We start from the raw sequence: 12,864 nt of genomic DNA, 5'->3' as shown, positions 1-12,864 counted from the left end.
TATGAAAAATCACTATATTTTCAAAAAAAATTAGAGAAAAGCAGCATTATTTTATATATTTCTTCAATTTTCTGTAATAGAAAATCATTAGGTTCTCATATTTGCCCCTGCTTTCAGTCTGAGGCATTATGTTGTTTTGAAATATGAGCAAGGTCTCAGATTTTCCCAGTGCTCAACGTTCCTTTTTGACATTCTAGGAGGAAAAAGCTTTCAAAATGAACTCCTCTTCAGAGGGATCATCTCCTTTGACATCTCAGCTTTCCTGGGGCTCTCTTCCTTATTCCTCAGTGATTGGTGGCTGTTCATGCACAGAATGATGGGCTAAATGGTTTATTTCAGAGACAGGACAATATGTTCCCTCCTTGTCTTAGGCAGAGTGGATTCACGTGAAGTCCCTCTCCTGCCTCCTGGAAACTTTCATCAGAAAGCAGCAATAATTATAATAAGAGATTCCTTTTCTGTAAGGGTTGACAGTCTACAAAGCTGTTATAAGTGAGGTAAGTCACATATGACCATTCCCCTTGTTCCAGATGAGGAACCAGGCCCAGAAAGGGAATGACTGTGATGCCTATCTAAGGTATGAGATTTGGAACCATATTCAAATCTCAGTTTTACTTTACCTTGAGCAACCTGCACCTCAGTTTTCTCATCAATAAAATGAGAGGGCTAGGCTAAATGTTAGCCTCTACTTCTACCCAGGGGAACACCAACATTCTGGTCTCCCAGAATCATAACTTTAGGTCTGTCCTTAACTCTTCTCTCTCACTCACCCCACACAGCCAATCAATTGTCAAATATTTTCATTTCTGCCTTTCACCTGTACCTTTGGCTCAGACCCTCATCACATCTCACAGAAATTGGTGCAACGGCCTCCTAACTGACCTGTCTCCCTGCCTTCCTTCCCATTCCAATCCATCCTCCACTTAACTGCCACAGTGACTTTCCACAGGTAAGGAAAGCTGACCATGTCACTCCCTGACTCAATACAATCTAGTGGTTCCCACTACTTCCAGGATAAAACAACAAACTCCTTTTGGTGTTTAAAACACTAAAAACCAAACTGATTTTCTCTCTGTACTTTGTACATGGCATGGCTCCCATCTCCTTGTTTTTGCCATGACTGTCCATCATGCCTAGAAGACAATCCTCCTTCTTTCTCCTTTAGAATCCTTAACTTACTTCAAAACATAATGCTCCTCTTGATGCTCCAAATGCTATTTCCTCCCTAATGACTTTCTTAAAATAAGAATTATTTCATTTTCTGTCTTTGGACTTATAGTGCCTATCTCAGTGTCTGGCATGTAGTAAGAATTTAATAAATGCTTATTGATTAAGCAATCCCAAAGTTCCTAATGGCTCTAGATTCCTAAGAATTACTAAGACCCTTGTTGTCAATCTGATCCCAGGACAAGTATGACTCTTCCAATTCCCCATTGTCTTCATACTCCATATTCTAAGAGAGCTATCACCAAGCACAAGGTACTGAAAAAGGAAAACATTTAATACTGAATTGAATTGAAATATAAGAAGCTGGGAGGAAAAAAAATACAAATGGCCAAAGAACTAAAAATGGAACCTAGCTTCCCTTTTCTTCCTGAAATGTAGATGAATTAGTTTTCATTTCCTCCCCTGTGCTTACAACACACAGAGTACAATTCTGAGTATGTAGGACTTAAGCTACTCACTTCAAAACAGAATTCACTCTTTCCACAAGCCCTCCCCCTCACTCCCATACCTCCAGTTTTCTGCTGTAACATCTCAAACTAGAAATCCCATCTCAAATTTAACATGTCCAAAGCATCTTTCCCCAAAACTGCCCCTCTTTTCAACTTTCCTACTCCTGCCAAGTACACCAATAATGACATAAATTTGCCATCTCAGTGTCATACCTCTCACTCACCCAACCAGTGGCCAAATCTTGTCATTTTACCTTCCATAACGTGTCTCCTCTCTGTCTGCTTCTGCAGATACACATACACACCCACACACCAGAATCAAATATAAACTCATCCTTATATAACCTGGCCCCAACCCACCTCTCCTGTCTTATTACACTAAATTACCCCGCCCCTTACACGCTCTGCTGTCTGTGCCTTTAGAGTGAATGTCTCCCATGGCTAGTATTTACAAGCTTGTCACCTTCAGCTCTCCTTTAAGATTCAGCTAGAGAATCATCTTCTACCTGATGCTTTTTTCTCATCCTCCAGCTGCTAATCCCCTTCCCCCAAATCCTCTTTTATCTACTGTGTATGTCTGTGTACACACAGACACACACACACACATACATCGAAATGTGCTATCCAACTCTGCGGTACCACATCACACCTAGAAGAGTGGCTAATCTGACAAAAATGGAAAATGTTGGATGTTGGAGGGGATCAATGAAAACTAGAACACTAAAGCACTGCTGGTTGAGTTATAAACTGGTCCAACCATTCGGGAGAGCAATTTGGAACCATGTCCAAAGAGCTATAAAGTTGTGCGATACCACTGCTACGTATATATCCCAAAGACATCCAAAATAAGGGAAAAGGACCCATTTGTACAAACATATTTATAGCAACTCACCCATCACTTGGAGAATGGCTAAAGAAGCTGTGGTATATAAATGTAATGGAATATTGTTGTGCTCTATATAAGAAATGATTAACAGCATGATTTCAGAAAGATCTGGACTTACATGAACTGATACACAGTGAACAGCACCAGAAGAACACTGTACACAGTCAAAGCAATCCTGTTTGACGAAGAACTATTAATGACTTAGCTATCCTCAGCAATACAGTGATCCAAGACCATTCCAAAGGACTGGTGATGAAGTATACCATCTGCCTCCAGAGAAATTAGAATACATTAGAATGGAGCATGCTATTTTTCATTTTCTTTCATTCAATTCTAGCACAAAATGACTAATATTAAAATGTTTTATGTAACTGCATATATACAATCTATATCTGATTGTTTACCATCTCAGAGAAGGGGAAGGGGGGAGGGATAGGATTTGGAACTCAAAATTTTAAATAAAAATGTTGAAAAATTAAAAATAAATAAATATATTGTCTGCCTCAACAAAATACAAGTTCCTTGAAGTGGGACTATTTCACTGGGCTATATATCCCCATCACAATGCCTGGCACATAATGGAAACTCTAGATAAATATGCATGAAGATGAAAAGAAAGGAAAAGGTGAGTAAAATGAGGCCAGGTGGGGGATGAATGTGGTATGGGGCAAAGAATATAGGCCTGGGAGTCGAGACACCTGAATTCTAGCTCAACCTCTGCTGTTACCTCACTACTTCATCTCAGCCAAGTCACCTGGAATTGTCTGTCTGGGACTCAACTTCTTTTTCTGTGAAATGAGTTGGTTGGACTTCTCAAGTCTCTTCTAGCTCTAAGTGCCTCTAACATCGAAATTCTGAGTTGGGGCTTTTTTTTAGTTTCTGGTTTGGCTTCTTGTGCTTTGTTTTGCTTCTTATATAAATTGCTGATGGAAACTTTTCCTGTCATAGAAGGGGACTCTTGGTCCTTTAAAAATCCATTAAATAGAGATTTTGAGTAGCTGAGTTCTGGTTAACCAAGACAATACTGCAGCAGCAGCAATCCTATTTATGTGATGCTTTTAAATGCTTGTCAGATTCGCCAGGAGATTTCTCTCTTTAGAAAGAAGCACTCTGATATACCTGAGTACAAAGGTTCCATACCATTATCAAGAGAACCCTCTGTACTCTTAAAAGGACAAGGGTTACAACATTAATGGTACCCACACAATGTCTGATAACTGCTGTACTATGCTGCCGAGGCTTGTAATGTTTTCATGAGTTAACATGCGGGAGCTATACTAAAAAATAAATAAATAAAAGGAGAATGACTAATAAAAATGGGAGGACGAGCTGTTACTTCCTTTGGCTGGAAATTTGTTGTATTCTATCTTTTTGTGGGTTCTGCTGCTCTAGAATTTTTTAGAGTCATTTTTAAAAGATATTTGGAGGGTTTGGGGGGAAAACTCCCTGCCTTTACTCTACCACCTTGGCTCCGCACAGCTGTGACTTCCAGTGGAGGATTGCTAGGCCGGGGGCCTGGGGCCTGGGTCACCACCTCCGATCATGACCTTTCTCCTCTACTTCATGATTCGGCACCAAGAGCTGAAAAACTTTGTGTTAATCATTTCCCATTTCTGTAACACTTTAAGGTTTGCAAAATGCTTTTTTCATAATAATCCCATGAATTTGGTAGTACAAAGTATACTATTCCCATTTTGCAGATGAAGAAACAGAGGGTCAAAAAAGTGAAGAACACAGTTAGTAAACAGTAGAACTAGCTTCCAACCCAGTTTTCATGACCCCAGAGTCCACTGGCTTTTCAACTACACCAAGTTACCTACTTCATAGTGAATTGAGTTAGGGTCATAGGGAAGCACTGATCTCACTACTACAAGTAACAAACATTATGGGTTTTGAGTTTCAACAAGCTCTGAAAATCAAGATGTATGAATGCACACATACATGTATATATGGTTCCTGTGTTGCAGTATACAGAGGATTGGCTCACATCTCAATGCAAGCAAAGTGATGGAAGATTCCCCAACTAGGTAAAAATCAATCAAGTATTTATAATACTCATAGAGTGGGCCAATAAATGAAACTATCCCTATCTAACAGACATAGATAAATCCAGTGGGATGTAAGGGAGCAGTAAAAATTAAGGCAACCACAAAATCTTCACAGAAAAGGAGAGAGATGATGTGATGTGGAAGGGAAAAGGGAATATATGGCAGGCATGGGGGAGAGCAAGTGCAAAAGCATAGCAACCCTGCATGGGGAGGAACAGAGAGGGCCATGTGGGAGGGGGATCACTGGACAACAAGGCTAAAAGGATTGGCTAGGGACAGGTTGTGGAGGGATTTAACAGCTAAGCAGAAGTTTATTTTTTATTCCAGAGGTAACAGGAAGACACTGGAGTTTATTAAACAAGTTACGCTTCCCTTAAACTGCATGGAGGATTTGGGGAGAAAGTTGAAACAACAACAACAACAACAACAACAACAACAACAACAACAAAAAAAAAAAAAACCGAACCAATTATCTTTCCTGTATGTACCCAGTAACCACCTTGTGAGGTATAACAGATATAAGGGACTGAGTGAACCTTAGAGACCAGCTAGTCTAATTTGCCCAAGATCAAAACTCATCTGTAACATCAGTTCTCTTGCTTTCCCATCAAAAGCTCTTTCCATTGCATCCATTGAAGCCTCTTTGGGCCAGTGAGGCTATCCTCATCCCCACCTCTTCTCCTTTAGGCTCAGGGCAAACAACAGAGTTAAAAGTCAACCCAGGCAACAGAAGGGACCATGGCAATAGAGTTCACAATGGCCAAAAAATCTTAGATTCCTCTTAGCATGAAATCAAGCAGCTATTTACACTCTCAGAGGCTTAATAATTCAAGAGCAGTTTAGAACTACCACTGTCTCACTGTTTCCTGTTCCTGTCTGAAACATCATCCTTCCAATCAGGCAAACAAGTCCTCCTAACCCTCCTTTACAGCACAACTATAGTCCACAGACTTATTTATTTTTGCTTTTTAATTCTGATAAAAATATTTCAGAAATATCAATCCTTTCCTTTGTAGTCCTATGAATTTTATGTCCTGTGAAAACTCCATCTGACTGCCAAAAGGGTCCATAACTAACACACACACACACACACACACACACACACACACACAAAGTTTAAGAAGATTTGCCTTAAAATATCCATGCTACTACCTGTCCTTGACAGGCCAATTCCAGGAATGCTAGGGGACAGATAACATTATGAAGAAAATCTAAACTGTGCAGACTGAAAATAATAGTATCCAGCAGCTCTGGAACTCCCTCTACTCATCAGGATCACAGACCCTCAAAAGATAGTTTAACGAGTTTGCTGTGTCTTTCAGTCCCCTTGCCACCATATTTCTAGTGATGAGTTTCTCCAAAGTTGGTTAGGACCTTGCAATGCAGTCCATCACAGGGCCCATAATCCAAACCCTTTCTCCTTGGTGAGATTTTTGTAAGCTGATATTCCCAAGACAGAGCATTTAAGAACCTAGAGTTGTATCTACACCATAATAAGACCATGGAACAGGGCTTTGGCAGAAGGATAAAAACAATGATATAACAAGTCTATTCCCTTTGGCTGGTCTCAGTTTCCTCTTCTAGAAAATAAGGAAGTTGAGACAACAGATCATAGGATTTAGAGCTGAACAGCACCTTAGAAACTGAGTCAACCTTCTCATTTTACAGATAACTACTAAGCCCCCAGAAAGCTAAATCATTCCCCCAAATCAAAAACACAGTAAATGACAGAGCAAAGATCCCTTCCAGCTCTCAAGTTCTTGGAACCTAACATTCTTAAACTTTGGAAAGAGCTCATCAGATTATAATTTAACAATAAAACCCATATGGAGGCCATACTCAGCATGAGACAGTTCCCTCCCTCAATCTTTCCAACAAGCTGCTTGGGTAAAAGGGACTTGATGTAAGAGACATGGGCTAGTGGAAGAGAGGCATGTAGGTAACCCAAAAAAAGACTTCACCACTGTCCAAAGTAGGAATCCCTGACCCTTAGACCTTTTTTTCCCTTCACTGTCTGCTTTGGCACTCTAATGAAACTTACAGACTTCTTTGGAGAATAATGATTTTTTAATGAATAAAATAACATGTATAAAAATAAAAAGAAACAAAAAGTTGGTAAAAATAAATCTGAGTGGAGAAATAGGGAGAAAAGTTCAGAGATGCCCTGAAATTTGGGTCTTAGAATCCCAGTTTAAGAACTCTTGTTCTAAAAGTAGGATAACTAATAATCAATGCCCCTCAAAGAAAAAAACTTTTTTAGACAGAGAAGAGAGAAGAATGGCCAATGGTGTGGTTTAGTGTGACCAAAGAATTATAAGTTTATAGAGTTACAGCTAAAAGGGACCTTAAAGGAGACTGAGTCCAACCACCTTCAGTTTTACAGATGAGGAAACTGAGGCAAGAGGAGAAATGACTTGCACAGGGAGATAATAAATCCTGGATAAGTGATTTGAACTAAGGTTTCCTGATTATAAGTATAGCACTACATCTTCTCCTAAATCAGGTGTCAAACACACAGTCTGGAAGCTGCATTTGGCCCAAATTGGATAAAACTGTAATTGGGAAACAAAATAAATAAAAATACAAAACAGAACAGATAATGTTGCCATGTGGTTTTCTAAGTCAATATGTGGTCTGCCAGGATCCTTAAGGAGTGATTTAGCAGCCACCATTTCTATCTAAGTTTGGCACCACTGGACTAAATCATTCTACCCTCTTAAAACAGAGAGCTTTCTTGGTTCACTATACTCAACAAAAAGCCGGGAATAAGGAAATGGGGTCAGACAGGGGAAAATATCAAGGTCTAGCCTCCCCAGACTACTGAGATCATAGGATTTAGAGTAGTAACAACTACTCCAGCTGCTTTTACTGGGGCTACTGGTACTACTAGTATGATATTTGGAAAACATTTTATGTATATTGTCTCATTCACTCCTCACAACAACCGTAGAAGGTGGGTACTATTGGGCACTATTACTATTCCCCTTTTACAGGTGAAAAAACTGAGGCTAGAAGTCAAGTGACTTGATCATGTAAGTATCAGACTTGGGATTCAAACATATAACTCTCTTAACTCTAAATCTAGCATTCTCTCCACTTCACACTGACTTTCTCATACCTGGAACATAGAGTATCAAGAGTCCTGCTAGTACTATCTCCCCACATTTTATAAATGAGAACTCAAATGCAGATGGGAAGGGGCCCAACCAAGGGGAGAAAACTCTTCCCAGGTGAATTCCCATTTCATGTCTCCTCACAACCCTCAACCATAGGATCATCATCTCCAAATGATTCACATTGAATGCAGCAGGTCCTCTGGTTTCTAATCCAGTGCTACTTTCAAAAGAGCCCTCCCTCACTCAAAACAAAATCAAGTGTAAGTCAGGTCATCATTCCTCTGATGACATGGTCTTCTTCAGCAATTAAGGACGAACACTTTCAATGGACCAAATTCACGACAGTTACGCTCTTCCTTCCTCATACAGCTGGTTCCCAATATTCTTATGCATTCAGAAGAACATGTTTCAAACCCTTCACCCCACTTGATTCATGTTCTTGCTTGCCTCCCTATCCTATACCCTCTGGACCAGACACCATGCTTTGATGGGAGCTCCCATCTTTCTGATTTGTGAGTGCCTTCTACTAATCAATCCCTAACCAGTCACAGACGTACCTCACTTAACACCCTAGCCATCTTCTTGTCAGTCAGTAGGCATACAGTCCATGCTCCAGCTCTGGAACCATAATCAAATCAAGATTCCCACTGCTACTGGAAAAGACTCTCTCATGTCCCCACTCATCACTCCTGAGACCACAACAAAGGTCCCTAGACACCACTGCTGTAGATATGTTTTCTTCTCTTATAGACAGGAACTTTAACTTTCATATTTCTTTTTGTATCCTTAGCACTTAGCATGGTGCTTGGCACGTAGTGAGCACTTAATACTCTTTTCATTCATTTACAAAGTTTCTTCTGGTACCCAAATCAAGTAGCTCCCAGGTGCTAGAGAAAACAGACAAGAAAGGGAGTCCCAAATACTCACTCTCTCTCTGTTCCCTCTCCTTGATGATGGCATCCAGCCATTTCTGTTTGTCCTCTGCCGTTTTTGCCATACAAACAAACCATTTGTTTTTGGCAGTGTTATGGATCTTCCAGCCATTTGTGACGGTGTAGCCATTGCTGTGGTAATCCGCTATGAAGGAATAGAGAGAGAAAAATATAGTCTGGTGAGGAAGGAATCTGCCTATGGAAGAAAGGAGCAAACCTGCCTTCTCTCCCACTGCTATGCTAGAGTTAGAGTTATTCTATAAGGCCTTCCCCTTACCAGTACCAGAATCACAGGATATCCGATAGCCATAAGCTCACCTAGTCCACCAATATGACTTTTAGGTCAGATTTCTGACTCCTTCCAATCTTGACTCATTCCAGAAATCTAAGTTATTTTAGCCCTTGCCTTATTTCCTTCCCCTTTCCAATTACTGAGTCCCAAGTTAACTGGCACAGTCAAAGCCAGGTCAGGCAACCCAGCACAAAGAGTATGGTCAGTCCCATTCTGAAGAACTATTTCAAGATAACATGTTTTGAGGAAGATAGAGTGAAAGCCTGACCAAGCCCTGGCCATTTCCTGCTGCTTTGCTGCTGTTTGTCCTTCATTCTCAAAAAGGACTATGACATCAGGAAGGAGATACCATAACGTGCAAGTGAAGTGGATCCAAGTGAGGGAAGGCTGAGACTAGTCAGAAGCCCAAGGTGCCCCCAAATTAACAGCCCACCTATTCAGACTGAAATAAGAGCACATTTTAATGTAGGGAAGGATAAGGCAGCCCACATAGAGAAAGGGCTACCATAATGAGATAGCAGTTACCTGTGCCATCTTCCACATTCTCCACCTCCATGACTTCAGTGTTGATCCGACCTCTAAAGATATAGAGGGATCCATTGATGGACTTGGTCCTCTTGGTTGACTTCTTTCCCCCAGTGACCCTGCAATGGTGAAGATAAGGCAGAATGAGCACATCGTTCTTCACTGGCCCTCTCTGAGGCAAAATCATTCCTGCCCACAAACTTCTAGTGCAGACTGGAGGAAGCAACGGATGGAGGCATTTCTAAAAAGGTAAAGCCACACAAATGGGAGGTAGTATTTGAAATGGGTAGAAGAGTAACACAGAGACTGTGAGAAACCAGCCTTCACCTTCACTAAATGTTGGATTAACAATGTTACTGTTCTTCATCTCTCTTGAGTTTCAGCTTTGTAAATAAAGAATCCATAATACATGAGGGATTGTGGGATTTAAAATGGAAGAGACCTTAGCTATGACATTAATATAATCCCTTTATTTCCACACATGAAGAAACTGAGGCCTAGAGGTTAAATGACATCCCCAAAATCACAAAAGGAATAAAAAGCATGTCTTATGACTCTATATCCCACATTTTTTCTACCATGCCATGGACAATACCTAACTCATTTTAACTCACAACAAAAACTTAATGTCTTACAATGTCTGAGGCTTTGTATTCAGTGCTATAGACACAAAGATGAAAAGGAGCATAATCCCTGCGCTCCAAGAACTGACAGACTCCTGAGGGGAGAATATGATCGACAAGTGTGGAAATAAGGATGGTCGAAGGTAAAATGTGATGAGAGGTAGGGGATAAAAGTAGAGGGAAAATTTGAAATAAGACATATTAAAGGGTAGTTGTGAAGATCAAATGAAAAAAAAAATTTTTTTAACTGCTCTATAATGCTCCGTAAGATTTTGGGAAAAGAAAGGGACAAGAGCAGCAACCATCTATCCCAATTCATACCCAGAAGCAAATCCCACCTCCAATGTAGGCCATAAGTGGTCAGGTAGCCTGTTTGATACAGAACTCACCAGAAAGACCCTCTTCACAAATTCATCCATTCTCACATTATAATCTCCAAACAGCTGTTTCCCAAATCTGTCGTTCAAGGGCTAAGTATTCACTGAGTATATGGCAGGCCATTTGGGATTTCAGAGAAAGATATGGAAAGACAGTTTTATTATTTACATGTTGTCTCCCCTGTATTCTTTGTATCCCCTGTACTGAGCACAAAGTAAGCACTGAACAAATACATCCAGGACCTTAACAGTCACATTGGAAAAATAGAACAAATACTTGAGGAAAGAGCAGACAGCAGAAAAGAGAGCACATAATTTGCAGCCAACTTGTGTGATTTGGTTGTTTGAAGCTATAAGAGAATGGAGAAGGGATTCTCTATGAGTTAACCCCTCTGGACTTTGGTGTACCTGTTTTTCAAACAAGGGGATTGGATCACGTTGTCTATCGTCCCTTCCAGGTCTTGATTCTATCAGCTCTTAAAGCAGACTTTTCCCATCCTCCTTTCACGACATCATGCTCCTCTCCCCCCTAGCTCTAGCTTTCTACCTGGCTCATGGCCCACAACTCTTTTCCTCCCATGCTCTCCAACCAATAATTTACTTCAAGAGAACAGATATTTTGCAAGTCTGAAGTCTACGGAACTGTCTGCATAGGGGAAACATGAATTAAAAGATTAGGGAAAGGGAACCTAGGGAAAAACCTGAGACTCTACAACCCTAGCAACCAGTGGGAAACGAGAGAAAAGAAAGAAGAGAAACAAAGACAGAGGGAGGAAGAAAGAAAGAGAAAGAGAGAGAGAGAGAGCGCGTATGTGTGTGTGTAAAATGCACAGAAAGGTTGAAAAGGGAATCTGAAGCCATTCTAGAGAGGACTTTCCTTAAATAGGATAGATTAGGATAGATTGGTATTTTGCATTTTACCCTAGGGACAATAGCAAGTCACCGAAGATTTCTGAGCATAAACTGAACTACTGTACTAGGGATGCAATGAAGGACAAGCGCGCGCGCGCACACACACACACACACACACACACACACACACACACACACACATACATACACACAGAAAGGAATGCAATCCTCACCCCTGTGGTACTTTCTAGTTACCCAGGAGGAGGTGGCTGTTTTGTTTTCAGACAGATTTGGAAGGCAAAACATTCCCTGGACTGGCAGAGACCAAGGTATTGTACTGTAAGGCCCTGGAAGACCCCACTAGCAAGGGAAGGTTTCTTCCATTTCTGTCAGTGACCATCTAAATCACCTGGGGCCAAGTGTGGGAAAGGCCTTCAAACTCAAGGCATCTGCTCCAGCTACAAGCAAAAGCAAAGATTTGGTTGGTAGTCTGAAGGTCCTTGGTTAATGGCAGTAATACTGTCTATCCAAGTAGCCTTGAGAAAAATAAATCTCCCTCAACCTCTTTATCTAAAAAACAAGGGCTCAGACCAGAAGAACTCAAGATTTCTTTCAGCTCTGGCACTCTCTGTTCTAAGGTTCATCCCAATCTTCTGCCTTTCAATGGTACCAAAGACTAGGGAGGAAGCTGTAGGTGAGGAGGAGAGAGTGGAAGGAGTAAAGTTCGAAAAAGAGGTCAAACTGAATTGTTAGATCTCCAGGGAAAATGATGATAACTGTAGCTTTTTTAAGGTTTACATAACCACAACAACTCTATGACAGAAACAGCACAAGTATTTATCCCCTACTCAGGGAGTAAAGAGACTTCAATGAAGGTTACAAAGATGCACAGCAACTGAGTCAAGATAAAGTCCACATGTTCACATACTACACCCTGCTGTCTCCTGAACAACAGGTCTCACAGGGCAACTACATGAAGCTTTCTTTCACTGAGATGCGAACTTTCAATTAGCATACCTGAATGGCTCAGTTGTAATGCACTGAGGACCACCTGGGGATCAAATGCTCCAGAGCACCCAGGTCATCAGGTGAATCCCCCATCGAGGGCCCAGAAGGTCTGAGAGGGCAGCCAATAAAGACAAAAAAAGTCAAAGGTAGGTGCCCACCACCCAAACTCTAAGGAAGCAATTATATATGTTACAGATGATAAAAGAACACTGGAGGGAGTCAGGAGACCTGGGTTCAAAACTGACACGTGTAACCTTGGCCAATTTACTTTTCCTCATGGGTAGATTTCCTCATCTGTAATTGGGCAATAACAATTCCCACTCTGCATGACCTAGGCTCAGAGGCTGTGTGGCAACTGGGGATAGAGAAGTGACCTCAAAGTGTGGAAGTCTCAAGTCTCACCTGTGACACACACTGGTAAGACTTTGAGCAAGTCACTTAAACTCCCAGGGCCCCGAACAATTCTACAATTATGTGGAAGAGCAGGTGCTGATTTTCATGAGGAAGTTTCCCCACTGGGAATTGCTTA

The 12,864-nt window shown here is 41.0% G+C and overlaps 1 protein-coding gene across 2 annotated transcripts in view; it reads right to left on the bottom strand.

Moving 5' to 3' along the window:
* The window catches only part of PREX1 (phosphatidylinositol-3,4,5-trisphosphate dependent Rac exchange factor 1), a 227,343-nt gene that overhangs the window by 87,615 nt on the left and 126,864 nt on the right, over positions 1-12,864 (bottom strand). For both annotated transcript variants that reach the window (XM_072633625.1, XM_072633626.1), the window contains exons 8-9: positions 9,476-9,594; positions 8,654-8,803 (exon numbers count right to left, since the gene is read on the bottom strand). In XM_072633625.1, coding sequence (XP_072489726.1) covers positions 8,654-8,803; positions 9,476-9,594 — 269 coding nt within the window. The remainder of the gene's footprint in view (positions 1-8,653; positions 8,804-9,475; positions 9,595-12,864) is intronic.

The sequence above is a fragment of the Notamacropus eugenii genome, chromosome 1 (genome assembly GCF_028372415.1).
Source record: "Notamacropus eugenii isolate mMacEug1 chromosome 1, mMacEug1.pri_v2, whole genome shotgun sequence".
NCBI lineage: Eukaryota > Metazoa > Chordata > Mammalia > Diprotodontia > Macropodidae > Notamacropus > Notamacropus eugenii.
The sequence above is the reverse complement of the archived record's forward strand: the minus strand, read 5'-3'. Positions and strand labels throughout refer to the sequence as shown.